The following is an 18,936-nucleotide window of genomic DNA, read 5'->3' as shown; positions in this document are numbered from 1 at the left end:
TGCTACTTTTTCTTTTGCTTTATTTCATTATTTTTAACCTTCTTTATGTGGACTTCAAGTATATTTTTTTTTTAAAAAGACTTTGCTTATTTCACTTATTTTACTTTTAAATGCTACCTTTTGTTGCTTTATGTCATTATTTCTAACATTTATGTAAACTTCAAGTATAATTTTATTTTTCAGTAAAAATCTTGCTTGTTTCCAATTAAAGATTTTTCTTATTTCACTCATCCTACTGTTCAATTGCCACAATTGTCATGTTTATAAACAAATTTAATAATTTTCTGTGTCACATAACAATTTCATATCATCCAAAGTTTTTATTTATCTTCATTTCACTCCAGCGTTCAGAAAACTTGGCTTCAACAACAATAAACAGGTATTATCAGTAATATGCAGTGTTTTTTGCTCTACTGATACATGGTGTCCCTCAAGGGTCAGTATTAGGTCCTTTTAGATGCTAACTTTGTTGCTTCATTTCATTGTTTTAACCTTCTTTATCTAATCTTTTTTTAGCATATTTTTTATCATTTATTAATTAAAAATCTTGCTTGTTTCAAGTGAAAGATTTTGTGTAATTTACTTTTTTTATTATTCAGTTACCGTCATTGTCATTTTTATGAACAAATGTAATTAATTTTTGTGTCACATAACAATTTCATATCATCCAAAGTTTTCATTTGTTTCTCAGGAAACTTGACTTTGATAACATGTAACTGGTGTTATCAGTAAAATGCAGTATTTTTTGTTATACTGATACATTTGTGGTGTCCCCCAAGGGTCAGTATTAGGTTCTTTAAAATGAACATTTCTTTAAATTATGGCATCATTTTCCATTGATTTATAATTCTTGAAGTTTGAAAGTTTCATTAATTATGCCAAACCTGCATCCATTTGCAGGAAAGTTTAGATTTAGTCTGATCTTAAAATGTGTTCGTTTCCTCCAGGTTATCTTGTTGTCTCTCTTCTTAAAGTAGTATACCGTAAGAAGTCTGTCATGTTATCTGTGTATTCATGTTAAATAAACTGGACAAATGATTCAAATTCACTGAATAATCTGTGTTTGCATGTTTATTTAATGATTTTCTCCCCAGGACTCCGGGCTGAAGGAAAACAACACTCAACAGGCAAACAGAAAGCAAGGAACAAAAATGTATGTATACAAAAATCACAAAAGGATCATCAGCTTCAAAACTGCCACATCCTACACGTCCCATAATGCAACTCAGCAGCATCCTTCATTATACTATTCATGCTTATTAATCTTTCAAACTCCCTGCTCCCAGTTTATAACACTGGTTTTCTGTCAGACACTGACAAACAATCATGGAGGGAAATTTGTTTTTAGACGTGCTTATGTACAAATAATAAAGTCATAAAAAATACAAATGAAATATCTATTTTTAAATCTAAATTCTCCTTCTCTGTAGACTATGGAAGCTCAGGATCTCTTTATCTGTCCAGACTGGTGAATGGGACTGAAGGAGCTGCAACTCTGATTTAGTTTCATTTCTGTTCTTATGAAACTCACTTCACTTCTTCCAGTAATGTTTTTTTGGTTCTGTTCAGAGCTCGACGAGGAGCCAGGGCTGTGTTGGTACACTGAAAATGAAACTTAAGGAAGTCATTTAAATTCCTCGTCCTACTTTTACATTCTTACAGTAAGGTACAGTGAAGACAGGCTGAAATGAAGAATTCACATTTACAACAAAACAAACAGTCCAGCAGCTGTTGCATAATCATCCATCAGCTCAGGGTTTTACAGAAAAACAAAATCAGTATATTTACAGGGAGAGGTTAACTTAAAGTTTGTAATGTTTATTAGTTGCAGTGTTGGTAGGATTAGGTCACCATTAAAGATTAAAAGAAAGTGAGTTTTTCCAGGAGGCATAAGTCCCCATCATGGGGTCTGTGAGCAGTGATCACTACAGTCATTCAGTGCTTTAAAAGAGGAACTTCTCCCACTTTTAAAATATATACATGCTGTTCCTATGGTCTAAGAAAGTACAAAAATATAAGTAAACATTAACAACTCTCTCCATAATCCAAAAATTAGAGTGCTAAAACCCAAATTTGTCATGTAATATGGTAGCAAGTCTGGAGCTGCTCCATAGACTAGACTAGACTAGACTCCATAGATGGCACTAAGAGCACCCAGGGAAATGTTTCTGGCTTTGAGAGAGAGAGAGTCGCTCATTTTCACAAATACTGATTAAACTTTCCTAGACCACTGAAATAACATATTGGAATTCTTAATTTAGGTGGTGTTACCCTTTAAGAGTACGGACACCACACATAACAGGCTTGGTGTAGAGGCTAATTCAGTGCTTTAAGGTCAAACATCCCTGGGTGTGATGCTACCTAGCGTCTCTTGTAGTGGCTGCTGCTCAGTCCCATGGCTCTGAAAGTGCAGCTGGCAATCTTCTCATAGAAAAGGAACATGAGGGCAGCAGTCAGCACCGTCTGCAGCAGCTTGGCCTCAAGGCCTTTAAACAGACCCAGCATGCCATATTTCCTGTAGAGGAAAACCAGGTTAAAAGTTGTCTATCAATATGTGAGAGTCAAGGCCTGTCAGTATTTATGTGGTTTACACTTGTATATAGAGCTGATCGCTTGTGATTGGATTGGCTATGACACATTTTGAAACCAAGTGTAAACAGGGTAAAGTTGACAAAACATGTTCTATGCTATTGTGTCATTTAAAATGATGTAAAGGACTGAAATCAAAATATACACCCAGCTATGAATGGTTTACAATGGATGGCCTAATTTGTTCCTTACTGTTTACCTAAAAGATAACCGATTCTAATCTGGTGACGCCAAAACCAGATTTGAGTGCCAGTCAAAGCTAATTTACCTTACTTTTTTTTCTTTTGTTTAAATACATAAAATCCTTGTCATTCAATTGCTACAAATGCTCAAAGTCAAACATATGCTTCATCATTACATTATATTAGTGTCTAAATAGAGGAACTTAAAGGTCCAGTGTAGGGTTTGGCAACCCTTACTCTTGAAAGAGCCATTTTTGGCCAAAAAAGGGATAAAAAAAATCTGTATGGAGCTGCAAAGCATATCTGAGCCTCATAATGAAGGTATCTAAATTAGCCAATCAACATTAATAATGACTCCAAATGAACATTTTTTAATACCTTTTACCACAAGGTGGATCCTCTGCAGTTGGCTATTCATGATTATTTGCAACTTGAACTTCACAGCGTTGGTGGTGAAAGCAAACAAATCTGTCCACACACTATTAAAATCTCCTTTTCCTTCTTTGAATTTGGAATCTATAGTTAGCCCAGCTAGGGAGACTCAAGACGAGCCACCGCCATTGGGGTTTAGCAAAATTTAGAGGAAAAAGCGCCAGGTCGTAGATGCGTGATGCACATTTTAGTTGAAGACATGTTAAAATATTTTTTAAAATCAGTGTATAGGCTACACATTTTTACAGTTGGACCATGTAAAATCACTTCAGGTCGAGAACATTGATGTATCAAAATAAAAACGTTAAAAAATAACATTGAGTTATTTTCTTTTTTTGACAAACCCATGGGGAGCCTCTGTAAACAGAGTTAAAGAGCCATACGTGGTTCCCGAGCCGCAGATTGCCTACCCCGGTCTAGTGTCTAGGATTTAGCGACATCTAGTGGTGATGTTGCAGACTGCAACTAACTCTATCTCTCACGTGTGTCAAATTCAAGCTAACAAAAACACAACAAATCTTGGATTCAGGTGGTATGAACAAATGAAAACATAGTTATGAGTAATATATATAATTTCTGCCAATAGCTGCCCCTAAATCCTACACCAAGGATACTCAACTTATGGCTCTTGGGCCAAATCTGGTCCATATATATGCCAACCATTTTCTAATTCCCATTGAAAATAAACTGATTCACAAGGGGAGTTTTTTGTGCTCTAAATGTAAATAATTTGCCAGAGTGCATGCAGAGTCTTTCAATAAAAAACATTATAATAAAGGCCTTTGAGGGGCGAACAGGGAGAACTTGTTCAGACGCCTGTTACAGGCAACAACAATAAACCAATGTCCAATTCGTCAGGTTTCTTTGAGTGCAGTGACCCATTTATTTTAACGTGCTCACCTTCACACAGGTAAAACACTGTCCGTCCATAATTCACCTCAGGTAGGTTTCCACTTAACAGTTCGGTATCCGTCAAAAGGTTTCCATTCATCAATTTCAGTTTCAACACACTACAAAGTCTTCATGCTGCCACACTTAACACAGTCAAAAACTGTTTGCTTCCCCCATCATACACCTGTTGTTCATCAGCTGTACCTGACCTATATATTAAATATGGTTTCCTGCTCTAGTGCTCCACCTGGTGTACAAACAACAAAACTGCATCTATTTACATGTAGTCACCAGTATGAAAATGTGAATCAAAATAAATACAAAGAATGTTATTGTGGCTCCTATTTTCTCTGACAAATAATATTATGTTTGTTTATTGACTGGCCCCTGGAGTCCTGTCATTCTGTAAATGTGGCCCCGGGGCAAGGCAAGTTGAGTATCCCTGTCCTTCACACTGGACCTTTAAGACTGAGCCATAATGACGGACAGAAGTAAAACTGCAACCTCATTTGAAAACCATAATGACTAATCTGTGTGTGTGTGTGTGTGTGTGTGTGTGTGTGTGTGTGTGTGCGCACCCACCTCACTCTGTTGACCAACAGACACTTGATAGTCCTTAGACTGGACAGTAGTTTTGACTTGTCTGTTGACTCGTTGAACTGACCGAACTGTAACGATTTAAAAAAAACAAAAAAACAAAAAAACCATGCTCCTAAATCTCCAACATGTGGAATGTTTCACTGGTGTGTGAGATTGTAGCATCTTTTCAAGTATTCTCATGGCGTAGACTTTGATTTGTAGAAAAAGAGGAAAACTCTCTGAGGAGGTTTTTAATGACAAGTCTCTCATTTCACACGTGTAAACAAAACTCACAGGCACAGTCACACAAACCTACCCTGAGAATGGACTGTATCGTCTGCAGTGGGTACGTAACAATGGTGGCAGCAGCTTTGGCAACAGCACCGATGATGAAGGCCTCAACAGCTGACAGCTTGAGGGGAAAAGAAGAAAAACGGTCACATTTTTGTATAATTTTTATTTTATTAGTGGAACTGTGGTAGCCGAAAGGTCTGAGGCGTGCACTTGTCTGGAAGGGTTACAGGATTCAAATGTCCACACTGACTGTGAATAACTAACCAGGGTTTTCTACACATTTATTCATGTGTGGCGGCCTACCACAATATGTTATTAATTGAGCTGGACTGTTCATTAGGAGTATTGAGGGTTTATACTGGTTTTTACTTTTTGGTTATTAAGATCAACACACTCTGAGCACAGACAGAGCAGCAGAACGCCAAGCACAGTAAAAGTGCAACTTAACCATTCATTCATTTACAAAGAAATACATCACTCCATTTCTTAAAGTATCAGTACTCTTATTTTAGTGTTGTCCATCATTTTTCAAACCTACTATAAGCCCCGTTTCCACCGAGCAGTATGCTACAGTTCGGTTTGGTACATGTTTTCTGTTTCCACTGTGAAAAGTTGTGGATGGTACCAATAGAGCTGTTCCGAACACTGCAGTCTGATTGGTCAGTAGAGGACGGTCACTCTGCTCAGGGCTGAGTTGTGGCTGGTTTTGAGGCTCATGTAACCACTGTTCATACTGTGGAGAGTTTTATTAGTAAACTGTAACTATAAAATGAAAAGATGTTTTACTGCCTCTCACAGCAGCTGGAGTCTGAGAAAGAAAACTCAATACACTAGGCCGACTGCCAACGACTCTTAAGTCGGAACGTTTACTTGTAATGTTACTCAGTGCATGAGATGATGACATGAATCCATCAACACATCTTAAATTTCAATAACTTCACATTAAATATGGCTAAAGGTAAACATTTACAAAATAATCCCTGTGAGCAAAATCCTAAAGTTTAAGACCGTTCTGAATACTCTGTTTTTAACAGCTGTTTCTAATTTCGAGACAAGCTGACGTCAGCTCGTGACTGATTTCTTTATATGATCTGCTCCAGGCACGTTACTTAAAGTGTTTACATTATGTAGCCTAAACTGCTACATGTAGCTACATGCTAACATCACCTAATCTTGGTTGCAGATATGTATATTTTCTGGATTATATTCCTACTGCAACAGGTGTTCCAGCATGGACAGTATGTGGAAAAGTGTTCTGAATACTTTTATGAATACGTTTTGGCAGGAACCCAAAATACAATGAACCTGAACATAGCATAACTAACACATTTATCCACAAATGCTCCACTGGACCACGAAAATGTCAAAATGCATGTATAATGAAATGGAGCAAGCATGTGCACACCATAGCATCTGCTTCAACAGTCTGTCACCTCCGCTTTAGCCACACAAAAATCATGTGAACAGAATTACTGCATATCCAGTGTCTGCTCATCCAGATGATGGGATGACCTGACGTGACTTCCTTCTTTCACTTTTCCATTTGTTAAATACTGTTGTAGTCCTTCAGTCTTCCACTCTCTAATAACAACAAGGTGGTGACTGCAACACACTGGCTGCAAGAAGTACACTGCCCCTCTGAACTTACTTTGTATCTCACATCCCATTCGCTATTCAACTCTCTACTTCAGGCTGCAGTCGACAGTGACATTACACATTGCTTTTTGTTTGTTCATGAAAATCTTAATATTGATTTGGGGACAATGACTTGGCCGGATAGCTAGCTAATCTTGTTCTAAAACATACTGTCAAATCATACTTTACTTTTTATAAACCAAAGTTGGCAACCGTCTGTGCTGCACATTTTGGAGCCATGAGTGGACAGATTTTTTTCCACCATAATAGCCTCCCACATGTGCAAGATGCAGTCACGAAACTTTACAGGTGTGCAACTGAGATCACAATAAAGATGGGTGTGGTACAAGGTAACGGTGTCAGAAGTAAGGCAGTAGGAAGTAGGGAAAAGGCCATTGCCCTCCCCCACTTTGTACCCCAGCACATCTTTGTTTTGAGTCGCTGTATGGAGGCTGGAGTCTGTAGTTCCTCATGTATCTTCTCCCTCGGTTTGTACTTTCTGCTCTGATTTCGGCACTGATCTTCCCTTTCCTCCTTCTTCTTGCATAATCACCTCTCTCCACTCCTCACTCACCTCTCTGGGAACTCCTCTCCTCAGCTGTCTCTTCAGACCTTCATAAATCATGAACTGGATGGCAGGATTCAGCACCAGCAGCAGGGACGTGAAGGTCCCATTCCACAGCGCTCCTACGCCCTCATCACGGATGATCTGCACAAATGCATCTGTGAAAAATGAAAGAGCAGTTCATCCATTATTAAAGTTCCTCCTCTGGCATCGATTTAACCCCAAAAACTCACCTCTGTTCACCAAATTGCATATTTAGAAGGTTGAATTAAATGGCTTAGATGTAACTCTACATCTTTGCCTCATTTAAATTGCTCAGATCTATGAATATGCCATTAGTCCCACCTCTATCCCCACCTGCCCCTCAGCTGCTCGCCTGCAGCTTCAGCATACCTGCTCATCTTTGACTCTGTTTGTCTCTACAACACTAGAAACTTCACAGTAATAATGTGTTGCTAATGTTAGAGAAAACTTGATCCTGACAGCCAGCTCTGACATGTGAAAACTGAAAGTCCTATGTAGCTACACCTGCTTCTCATCTGACATCCTTCATTTCGCTGTAGTGTTATGCAAATGACATGGGAAGCCCATGTCATGCCAGAAATGTCCTCGTGGATCTCTGGTACGTGTTGCGCTATCAGCGGCTGCACTTACAACCAAACTAAGCCTAACAGTGTGTTGAACATGCACCCATACAAAAGGGGACTGTTCCTGTACCCAACAGGACAGTTTCCATTGCCTACCTACCGAGAGGAACAGGTTCTCACCTGTCCCGTATAATAAGGAATTGTCCCGTACTGTAAAATAAAGTGTGGTGTTCCCTACTTAATCAATACAGGACAAAATTTGTCCTGTGTATTCGTGCAACCCTACTCTAATGCATACCCTATGTTTTCAAATGCTTGGAATGACATGAAAAATAATAACACCAACAGAGTTTAACGAGACACAGAGGTGAAGTATTAAGTCAACAATTTGCGGAGGAGAATGACGTATGACTGAGTAACCTAGAATGACATAGGTCTGTTGAAACTCAATGTCAGTACATGGTGTCCCTGTCAGTCCCTGTCTGACTGCATTCTCAACCTACATTAGAAAACTGCCCATAATAATATACACTAAGCAGTACACAGCGGTGTAGTGCTACTTGTTTAAGTACCAGAACAGAATGTCATTGCAAAGCAGAATAGCAACGCTACACCTCTGCCAGCATACCTTTAAGTATGTGTTTAGTCATCCAGGCTCAGAATGTGTTACTGACTTACTGTACTTCTTCTCATATAAAAATGAATGCCTACATGGATTTTTTTTCTACCACTACGACTATATATGACTGAGACCACTGAAGTCTGCTACTAAATTCTGCTTAAATTCGACTTACCCAGAATGCCAGAGTAGTTGGTGGGCCGTATCTCTGCATTTCGAAACTTGGCACCCTGAAGCTTCAGCCTGGTGTTGACCACCCACAAAGGTGTGGTAACCAGTACGTTCACAATACCTGCAGACAAGAAGGCAGATAAAAGTCAAGACAAGTGGAAATGGATGTGAACTCAAATCTGAGATGGAGTTACTGGAGTCACTAAAACAAGGCTTTTGTGATTAATATGTTACCTGCAGCAATGCCTATGAGTAAGTCAGTGCTTGGTGTTGACTGCTTTCCCCTCAGCCAGCTCGCCTTGAGGCTGTGGAAGCAGTAGAAGTAGACAAAGTTGGAGCAGCACAGGCTGCAGATGACAGGGAACCAGCCTCTGTACGGGGCTTGTCTGCAGAGAGAGACAGCAAACACAGGAACACGTTTTAGAGCTCTTCTACTGATACACTGTGGGGGACATATCTCCTTTGAAACTGCATCTGTAGTATTCAACATGACTATGGGTATACTGTGACAGCAGCAATGCATATACTGTACATACACTCAACGGCCACTTTGTTAGGTACAACTGTTCTGCTGCTCGTTAACGGAAAAAGCTAATCAGCCAATCACGACCGTGTCCATCCCTTTATGACCACAGTGTACCCATCTTCTGATGGCTACTTCCAGCAGGATAACGCACCATGTCACAAAGCTCACATCATCTCAAACATGACAATGAGTTCACTGTACTCCAATGGCCTCCACAGTCACCAGATCTCAGTCCAATAGAGCACCTTTGGGATGTGGTGGAACGGGAGATTCTCATCATGGATGTGCAGCCGACAAATCTGCAGCAACTGTGTGATGTCATCATGTCAATATGGATCAAAATCTCCAAGGAGTGTTTCCAGCACCTTGTTGGATCTATGACACCAAGAATTAAGGCAGCTCTGCGGGCCAAGGGGCCCAACCTGAACTTGCAAGGTGTACCTAATAAAGTGGCCGGCGAGTGTATGCTCTGTTTACTGAACTGTATCAAATCAGGTCTAATAACATTTTTCCACTCACAGTCCTTCCTCCTTGACAATTTCTGCCAGAATGGTTGGCGTTGATTTGGCCTTCCTGTTTTCATCCACTGAACACAAACAAAAGAAAACTTGTTTTCAATGACAACATCACATTGATAACTATAATGGCTGTGAATAAGACTGTATAGTTGCTGTGTGTTACCTTGTAGCCTCAGTCTGGCAGCGTCAAGAGGGAAGAACACTGTCATGGCAGTCACACTTCCCTAAAACAGGCGACAATTAATATTCAGGGAAGAGACATATGCAGTGCCCTTGAGCTCAATATGGAAGAAATCTCACACCAAACTCCATAGAAAAATCTACTAATTTAAAGAATGTCTAGCACGAAACACAGACTAAAACCGAGGATACCTATTTTCTGAATAACCATAAAACCCTGTTCAATTCGGCAAGTTTCTTAAGATACATAAAAATAGTTATTGCCGAATTAAAAGGTTTGTTTTACATTTCAAGATTCGCAAAACTTGCTCTCATTCATATCATATATGGCGCTGTCGGGTCTAAAACATATAAACACGCTACATTTTGAATGGAGTTTCGTGTGGAGGATTTAAAGCGTATAAGCACCAGCTGTATGGCTAACAGCAACTGCAGTTTTCGTTACACACACATTTACATAAATGAACAGTGAAAGTGAAGCTAACTTACCACTGCTCCTGACACAGCATGAACCAAACTCTCATACGACAACACCGAGAAGCTCATTTTGAACGCGGTTATTAATTTATTTACGCGTCAAACCTTTTAGCTATACTAACATAACTCCAGTCACCATCTGTAGCCTCCTGTTTGGAAAAACAAAACCAACTTGTTGCCCTCATTCGCCTGGTGACCGTTTTTAGACACCCACTCGTTTTCTTGTGCTGACTTGTTTCTTCCCAGGGAACACAGGGGCATTGTGGGTAATGTAGTAATCTTATTCTGCTCTCTAGGAACAGTGAGGAAGGAACTTTGGCTTCTTACTACTTTACCTCTTCTGAATATTTGCAGGGATCAACTTCAGCATGAATTCAGGATTAATGTCTTTATAGAAGTTGGATGAGTGTTGTACCACAGATACATCCTTCTGTTCAACTTTGGTTCACAGTAACACAGTAATAAAGACGGTCATTCCAATGTTCCCTGAGCTCCCAGTGTCCTATGTTCCCAGATTTATAGGATATATAATGGGAACAGGACAGAGGGTCCTCTGCTCTGCCGTTGTACATATGTGCTCTCTCAGCGTCCTATGCTCCCCAGCTGTATAGCACATAATGTCAACTTGAGCAAGATGCTGCCCGCCACCTCTATATTTGCTCAATATGACATGGGCTAGAATTAAGTTAGGGAACCATAATCATGAAATTACACTGGATATACACTGGATTCAGCCTTAATGTGTGTAAACAGAATATTGAACATAGGACCCAGGTAACACAGGAACTTAGGGATATGTGACCTTGGTAACGTCCCAGGACGCTGGGAACATAGGACCCAGGGAACATAGAGCCCCTGGGAACATAGAACCCTGAGACCATAAGGCCACGGGAACATAGGACCTTGGTAACATATGATCTTGGGAACATAGAGCCCTGGGAACATAGGACCTTGGAAATATGTGACCTTGGGAAATTAGGATCCTGGGAACATAGACCCCCTGGTATCATTGAACCCTGGGATCTTTGGAACATAGGAACGTGGGAACACAGGACCCTGAGAACATAGGAACTTGGGAACATAAGAACTTTGGTCTATAGGACCCTGGGAACATAGGAATGTGGGAACATAGGACCCTGGCAACATAAAAACCCAGGAACATAGAACCCTTTGGGAAAATTGGTTCTTGGGAATATGTGGCCTTGGCAACATAGGACCCCTGGGATAAGTGGACCCCAGGAACATAGGACCTTGGAAACAAAGGACCCTGGGAATATATGACCTCACGAACATAGGGCCCTGGGATCATTGGACCCTGGAAAAATAGGATCATGGGAACATAGGACCCTAGGGACATATGAATTTGGAACTATAGGACTATGAGAATACACCCTGGGAACAAAGGACCTTGGGAACATTGGACCCCAGGAACATAGGAACTTGGGAACATAGGAACTAAGGAGCATAGAACCCTGGGAACATATGACCTTGGTAACCTACGACCTTGGGAACATAGGACCCTAGGGACATATGACTTTGGGACTATAGGACTCTGAGAATATACAAACTTGGGAATATAGGACCCTGGGGACATAGGAACTTGGGAACATAGGAACTTAGGAGCATAGAACCCTGGGAACATATGATCTTGGTAACCTACAACCCTGGGAACATAGGACCTTGGGAACATAGGACCCTAGGGACATATGAATTTGGGACTATGGATCTCTGAGAACATACCAACTTGGGAACATAGGACCCTGGGGACATAGGAACTTGGGAACATAGGAACTTAGTAGCATAGAACCCTGGGAACAAATGACCTTGGTAACCTACAACCCTACATAGGACCTTGGGAACATAGGACCCTAGGGACATATGAACTTGGGACTACAGAACTCTGAGAACATACCAACTTGGTAACTTACAACCCTGGGAACATAGGACCTTGGTAACTTACGACCCTGGGAACATATGACCTTGGTAACTTACGACCCTGGGAACATATGACCTTGGTAACTTACAACCCTGGGAATATAGGACCTTGGTAACTTACGATCCTGGGAACATAGGACCTTGGTAACTTACGACCCTGGGAACATATGACCTTGGTAAATTACGACCCTGGGATCATAGGACCTTGGTAACTTATGACCCTGGGAACATATGACCTTGGTAACTTACGACGTGGGAATATAGATATGCTCCTGTAAAAAATTACTAAAGAGGCACCTTCCTGTTCATGTTTTTCATTTTTCATTGTTTGTATTTTGTAACATGGTAAATAATTACGCTGTATGTTCATAGATTTGTACTTTAGATCTTAGTTTCTTTCAAGTCAAAAGTCTACTATTATTTACAAAAACTGAGATCCTGTCCCTGAACTAGCAGTAGCCCCTGTGTGTCAAATTTTATTTACACTTATACGTCGCTACATAACCGCTGTTATTATACAGGCATCTTTTTCGATCCATACTTGCTTTGCATTCTTGGCAGGATTTGAAATTCAGGTGTGATCTTAAAGACAAAAACGTTGGGGCGTCGGTGGCTTAGTGGCCCGGGTTTGATTCCAGCCTGTGGCCCTTTGCTGCATGACACTCACTTGCTCTCTCTCCCCTTCATGCTTAACTGTCCTATCAATTAAAGGCAAAATGGCCAAAAAAAAAAAAAAAAAAAAAAAAATATATATATATATATACATATATATATATATATCAAAGACAAAAAGGTTTAAGTATGGTCAGTTTTGAGCATCTTAAAGACAGCACTATGCATATGCTGAGGGACAGAAACATCAAGGTGAGGCAAAGGAACTTGAGGTCATCAATCTGTAATACAAGATTTAAAATGGCAAAGGTGTGCCAGTGAAGTTAGTATGAGCTTCATGTTGTTGCTGCCTTATGCTATGCAGAGCAACAGGTTTAGATGTACGTACAATTTATCATGCTCCTCTACAACAACTGGCTGAAATAGTAATGACGATTAGAGAGGGGGCTGAAGTCTTGTTTAACCATTTAGATTTATTTGTAGACATTTCTTATTACACTGACATAAAATACTTTTTTTTACATTAACACAGTTTGATTCAATGAAACAAAATGCACAGAAGCATACAGTGTAGTATTCTATATGCTGTTACATGTGATTCCATGTATGTTACAGGCATGCAGCGTTATGTGACAACAAACATTAACGAACACTTGGACATTTGGACATGGACAAAAACAATTTCTGCTGCGCAGGCTCCCCTATCAGAGTTGAGTCATCTGACCATCTTTAGTAACGCCATGTGAAAACTCTCCACTTTAAAATTCTTACATGTGTATTAGAAAAATGTATGACATCATCCCAACCCCTCACTTATTAACAAGGCACTTATTTCTCAGCTACTGTGGTGGACCTGTTCACTGGCTCTCTCTACAAGACTGGTTAGACTGGGCAGCTCCCAGTTGTTTGAATTAAGAAAGCAGCAGCTTACATGTTCACAGGTCTTTTCTAACAGCGTGATCTCATCTCCACTCGTCATATTTTGACACCTGGGCAGAAGCCCCCAGGCTTTTGCGTTGTATTTTGACGCAGAGTGGGTCAGCGGTAAGTCATGTGAGTCGACTGACGTGACTAAGAAAGAGCTGGGTGTTTGGTTTAGGCAACAAAATGACTTGGATAGGGTTAGGAAAAGATCGTGGTTGACAGTCACGTGACAAAATAACTCAAGGTTGATCTCTAGGGGGCTTTCATATCAGGGACTCAGGTCAGTATCCAAGTAAACTTGACCTCAAAGTCCAGTTCTTTTGATTTGTGTGAATGCTGAGTACCGTACCCAAGTATGGTACCCCAATCTGTGCCTGAGTCCACTTAAAAAGATGGTCGAATCAATCGTACCTAGTATGAAAACATCCTTAATATCACATGGGACACAAACACTGGTCTCCTGGGTCAAAGTCCTGCACTTGCTGGACCCGTCCACCTCCCCTCCCACCTGCCCTGAGTTGTACTACGTCCGTTACTCTGAACATATAATAATGACACTAATAAGTTCACACTGAAGTTGACTGAAAGACTGACACAGAGGGCCACTGAATAAGCAGCTTTTTTTTATGCCCTGGGTGTGAGAGCAGGCTGTTACTAATGTGTTTGTAGCTGGTTTGTAAGGAAATTAAAGTGCTGGTTCACTTCCATTTATGTTATTTAATGTAACACAGGTGATCAGTGAGATAGAGCGTGCATGCTCAACGTGGCCTTCATTAGTAAACAGCTAAAATAAATTAAAATAAATAATAACTCATCAGTCCCCAGCCCATTCACACAGCCACTCCTGACACTGCCTCCTCTGCTCCTCACTCTCCTCCTTAGTCCTCTGTTCCCGGAGTCCTTTCCTCCTCTCCTCCTCCCTTCTCGCCTTCTCTCTCTTCTCCTCTTTGATCTTCCTGTCCTCCTCCACCTTTTGCTCCAGCAGCGCCTCCACTGTGGCCGCCAGTGTCCTTAATGAGCGCTGCGGGAGCCACTTGGCATCTTCCGCGGGGAGAAAGGGGTCTCCAGCAGTGACCAGCAGGGGCTCAGGTTCAAGGGGAATGCGCAGGAGGTGGGCGTGCAGCATCATGCGGTAGGGAGCATCGTCCGCTCCCGAGCTGTAGGTGAAGTCTCCGACAATGGGGTGGCCTATTGCGCTGCAGTGGACCCTCAGCTGGTGGGTTCGGCCTGAGGGGAAAAGGAGGCAGAAGGGAGAAAGACTTTTCACAGCTGTGCCAGAGGATTTTCATGGATTACACAAGGTATCTCAAAGTCAACTATACTAACATGGCAAGGAAAGATTAAGAGAAACTCTATCAATGTTAAATATAAATACAAATATATTCCATTGTCTGGCAAGTTTTAAAAACTAAAAATTTCAAGATGAACACTCAAGATTAGAGTCACAAATTCAGTATCCAACCAATCGTCTCCCCTTCTGTTTCTGAGTATGGCACTGAATAATGGCCAGAGAGGCATTTTTGCAGAACATTATGATATCACAGTGAGGCTGACCTTTGACCTTTTGGACAGAAAATATAATTACTTTAGTATTTTATGCTATCAGACACTTGTGGGAATTTTTTTTCATATTTTATGTACGAATTCTTGATCAATGGCCAAAAACATTTTTGGTAAGGTCACAGTGGCCTTGACCTTTAACCACTAAAATCAAATCAGTACATCCCTAAATCAAGTTGGACGTTTGTGCCGAATTTGAGTAAATTCCCTTTAAGAGTTCTTGAGATGTTGTGTTCACAAGAATGACACAGACGAGGTCACAGTGACCTTGATCTTTGACCACCAAAATCTAATCAGCTTATTGTCGAGTCAAGTGGAGGTCTGTGCCAAATTTGAGGAAATTTTACTAAAGGCCTTGTTGAGATATCAAAATCACAAGAATGAGACAGTCGCAAGATCATGATGACCATGACTTTTGACCACCAAAATCTGACCAGTTCATCCTTAAGTCCAGCGGACGTTTATCCCAAAGTTGAAGAAATTTCTTCAGGGCCTTCTTGAGATAGCGTTTTCATGAGATGGGAAGTATGGAGGTACGGACAACCCGAAAACATTTGCCTTGGCATATGTTTTTAGGCGTCTGCGCCAGCACATGAAAACTTGACGAGTGTTTCCAAAATATAAACTGTCCAGATAATATTTTTTAAATTAGGTGACAAGACAAATCCTTCAATTCCCGTATATAAAAAGAAGCAAATGAGTGTTGTTACCAGTGAGTGGCTGCAGTAGAACCTTGGTGACAGGGTCTCCATCATACAACCCGTACTCCAACACTGTCAGCTCAGTTTGGCAAGGCTTGGGGTTCTCACAACCTGAAGAGAGAAGGAGGGGAGGGATCAACAAGAAACACTACAAGTAAAAGGTCTGTAGTCATCTATCCATTGAACTTTCTGGAAAATCCTATGCAAATGTTTTAAAATGTAAAACATGAAAATCAATAAGGTGCTTTCCCATCAGCCTGGTTAAGTTGAATTTAAAGCAGTGCAAGCCAACTCAGGTTCATGTACCTTCTGTTCCCTCAATACACATCATGTGTGTTTTTCCCTCTGAGGAGTTCTTGCCAATGGAGAAATCCAAAGTTTGTGTCTCTTCTTCCACCCAGCCACGTACCTGGGGAAGCAAAATAAATTGGATAACATTTTATTTCCTTACTTTTAAAACACAAAGAGAAGAGTGTGTAAGAAAAGAGAGACATATTTTCCTAAAAGACATATGGTACCGTAATAACTCTGTTGTGTGCATGTGTGTCATTGTGTTTCATACCAGAGCGAGGTACGCTTTGGTGACAGTGCGGTCCTTGAAGCAGCGGTAAGCACGGCCAGCAGCAGCCTTGTTGAGGGCAACACACAGAGCCCCACTTGTGGAGAAATCCAACTGATGACAGAACCTGTTGAGGGAAGTGAAACATGTTGAGACTATTCCTTTTTTATTACTGTGATGCACGTGAATAGATGTACTCAGTGTGATTCTGACCTGAACCCATAGTAGGTGCTGGGATCTGCCAGCTGAGGGAAGCGGTGTCGAAGCTGCGCCTGCACGGTGTGTTTCTCGTACCACATCTTGCTGTCAATGCGGATGTCCCAGTGCTTGTCCACCACGATGTAGTCATCGCTCTGGTACAGCACACGCAGGCTTTCCAGGCTGGCAGGCTCGGTGGTCATCATGTGCAGCGTTTAACTGACACAACGCCAACAGCCCTGCAGAGACAAGGTTGCTATCTTGATATCTCACTTTGTCATTTTATTGAAATCACAAATACAACTACTTGTTATGGACAATGCCTCCTAACATTTATATTATTGCATTACATAACTGATGCCTTGGTGAGTAGGCAGCACTTCATGTTATAGCTGGTCGACATGGAGCCAATTTGAATTACTTTATACACTGTTTAATGTGTCTTAAACTGATCATCATCACTATGCAGAGTAACAAAGTTCTAACAAATGTAGGTGTTGTGTGACATGTGGAATAAAAACAAGCATTAAAGGGAAACATTCCAATAAGGTACCTAAATGTGTATTCGAGTATTTTCTTTGACTAAATGTAACTGGTTCAAGCTCAGTAGTAAACCTACTCAGCATTAACTGAAGTGAATGTCTCAACCACAGTGCTGCAACATGTTGAAATGTGTAAGACTGTAAGAAGACCAGTACACAGCAGTCTGTCCTGTGTCTGAGGTTGTCTTCCTGTCTAAATATCCCGTCGTGACACCACCTCATCTACTGGTGCTCAAAAAAATCTGGTAAACAACTTTTTGGGGAGGTGGCAGCAAAGGATGCTCTGGTTAGCATGTTAGCACGGGTGGTCTGCTAGCTACTCTATGCTAACACCATGAGATAACTAGCTATTTGTTAGCGTCATTATGCCGTGACTGCTTTGAGAACTTACCTCGGATAAATAGCGAAGACTAATGTGTGGTATATTTCTTCGACATGCCCAGAATAAGTGTACATCTATAGAGAAACACAGATGTAAACACACAACCACAAGTCGTGCGCAGCCTCTTCTTCTTCTTCTTTGGTTGTTATGGTGAAAAGTGTACAGCGCCATCTACTGTACTGGAGTGCAATAACATGGTGGTTCTGAGTCCCAGCTGAGGTCGGTCTCAAACCAAAAAAGCAGGATTTTTGAGCTGTATGGAGAAATTTGCAAAGTAAAACCTCCTTGTTTTTGTTATTTTGTTTTTTATTTTTATTTGTTTGTTTTTGTGTTACATCAGTCAGTGTTACAGATTTGAGAGGAGTCTGAGTTTTACTCTAGAACGTTATTTAGTAATCCAGCAAACCTGCTTCTTGGTAATGGACCCAGAAAACACTGAAATGTTTTTTTATTTGTCGTCATATGATTAGCTCTGTCATGTGACGACACAAGGGTTCACATGGCGCCTTTCTGTGGCCTTTCTTGTTGTCTTTGGATTTCCTGTAGCTGTGTTTTTCCCTAACATTTTACCCCATGACCTGGTAAAACTTTTAACTAATAGAGCTCACAGTTGATTACTTACATTAAGACAATTGTTTTTTATATTAGTTCTCTGAAATTTTATATTTAAATATGAAAATGAACAGTGCCAGATCCCCTAGGCTACACCTTGTCACCACATTTACCCATATGCTTATCATTCTTTTTAAAAAAAAGTGTCTTATGGGCCAATAGGGTTAAGTTATTTATTTAATATTTATTTTTTCTTTAAAGGGATCTTTGCACAGGTGGGGCCCCTCAGCTGCAGCCAGGGCCGTCCACAGGGATTAATAGATTCATATAAATATCAAGCAGTGACGTGAGGTGCAAGAGTACATGCAAGTACAATAATAAACAGTGAGTACAAATATGTGATAAAGAGAAAACAACCATATGGTTAATTCAAGGCTCACGTGTATTTGAAAAAACACATAGACAATACAGTCTTAGATATACTGTATATATATATATATATATACAAATTATATTTACAAATATATACAAATATACAAGTTATTTTCACTTTCATTAACATCATGAGATAACGCATTTGGCCTTGGCAGAGGTCTGCGCTCTCTGAGTGCCCTTCTAGTTTCATCTGTTTCCGCTCTGTCAGGACTGATCCAGGTCACTCACACATTATTCATGACGTCCATAATCCCTCACCTCGACCTCTCCTCGACACTTTGATCTGGCAGG

General features: G+C 40.6%; 2 protein-coding genes across 2 annotated transcripts; both read right to left on the bottom strand.

Annotated features, from left to right (window-relative positions):
* Positions 1-1,053: 1,053 nt before the first annotated feature.
* On the bottom strand, positions 1,054-10,485 carry slc25a17 (solute carrier family 25 member 17). Its single transcript, XM_049560152.1, has 9 exons — positions 10,258-10,485; positions 9,752-9,812; positions 9,590-9,656; positions 8,779-8,930; positions 8,549-8,665; positions 7,177-7,325; positions 4,990-5,085; positions 4,677-4,762; positions 1,054-2,515 (listed from the first exon to the last, which is right to left on the bottom strand). The coding sequence occupies exons 1-9, from the start codon at positions 10,312-10,314 to the stop codon at positions 2,362-2,364; spliced, it is 939 nt and encodes a 312-aa protein (XP_049416109.1). The 5' UTR covers positions 10,315-10,485; the 3' UTR covers positions 1,054-2,361.
* A 2,767-nt stretch (positions 10,486-13,252) lies between these two features.
* rpusd1 (RNA pseudouridine synthase domain containing 1) lies at positions 13,253-17,796 on the bottom strand. The gene is made up of 6 exons (XM_049560153.1): positions 17,668-17,796; positions 16,750-16,973; positions 16,540-16,663; positions 16,284-16,386; positions 15,987-16,088; positions 13,253-14,943 (listed from the first exon to the last, which is right to left on the bottom strand). Exons 2-6 carry the CDS (start codon positions 16,938-16,940, stop codon positions 14,531-14,533), a joined length of 933 nt encoding a protein of 310 aa, XP_049416110.1. The 5' UTR covers positions 16,941-16,973; positions 17,668-17,796; the 3' UTR covers positions 13,253-14,530.
* Positions 17,797-18,936: the final 1,140 nt, after the last annotated feature.

This window comes from Epinephelus fuscoguttatus, linkage group LG19 (genome assembly GCF_011397635.1).
Source record: "Epinephelus fuscoguttatus linkage group LG19, E.fuscoguttatus.final_Chr_v1".
NCBI lineage: Eukaryota > Metazoa > Chordata > Actinopteri > Perciformes > Serranidae > Epinephelus > Epinephelus fuscoguttatus.
This window is presented reverse-complemented; position numbering and strand designations above follow the sequence as displayed.

Coding starts and splice junctions, on each gene's coding strand:
- rpusd1 (XM_049560153.1), bottom strand. CDS start 16,940: ATGATGACCACCGAGCCTGCCAGCCTGGAAAGCCTGCGTGTGCTGTAC. Junction 16,387..16,539: donor CCAAAGCGTACCTCGCTCTG/GTATGAAACACA, acceptor TTGCTTCCCCAG/GTACGTGGCTGGGTGGAAGA. Junction 16,089..16,283: donor GTGTATTGAGGGAACAGAAG/GTACATGAACCT, acceptor TTCTCTCTTCAG/GTTGTGAGAACCCCAAGCCT.
- slc25a17 (XM_049560152.1), bottom strand. CDS start 10,314: ATGAGCTTCTCGGTGTTGTCGTATGAGAGTTTGGTTCATGCTGTGTCA. Junction 9,813..10,257: donor ATGCTGTGTCAGGAGCAGTG/GTAAGTTAGCTT, acceptor CGCCTGTTTTAG/GGAAGTGTGACTGCCATGAC. Junction 2,516..4,676: donor CTGTTGGTCAACAGAGTGAG/GTGGGTGCGCAC, acceptor TTTCCTCTACAG/GAAATATGGCATGCTGGGTC.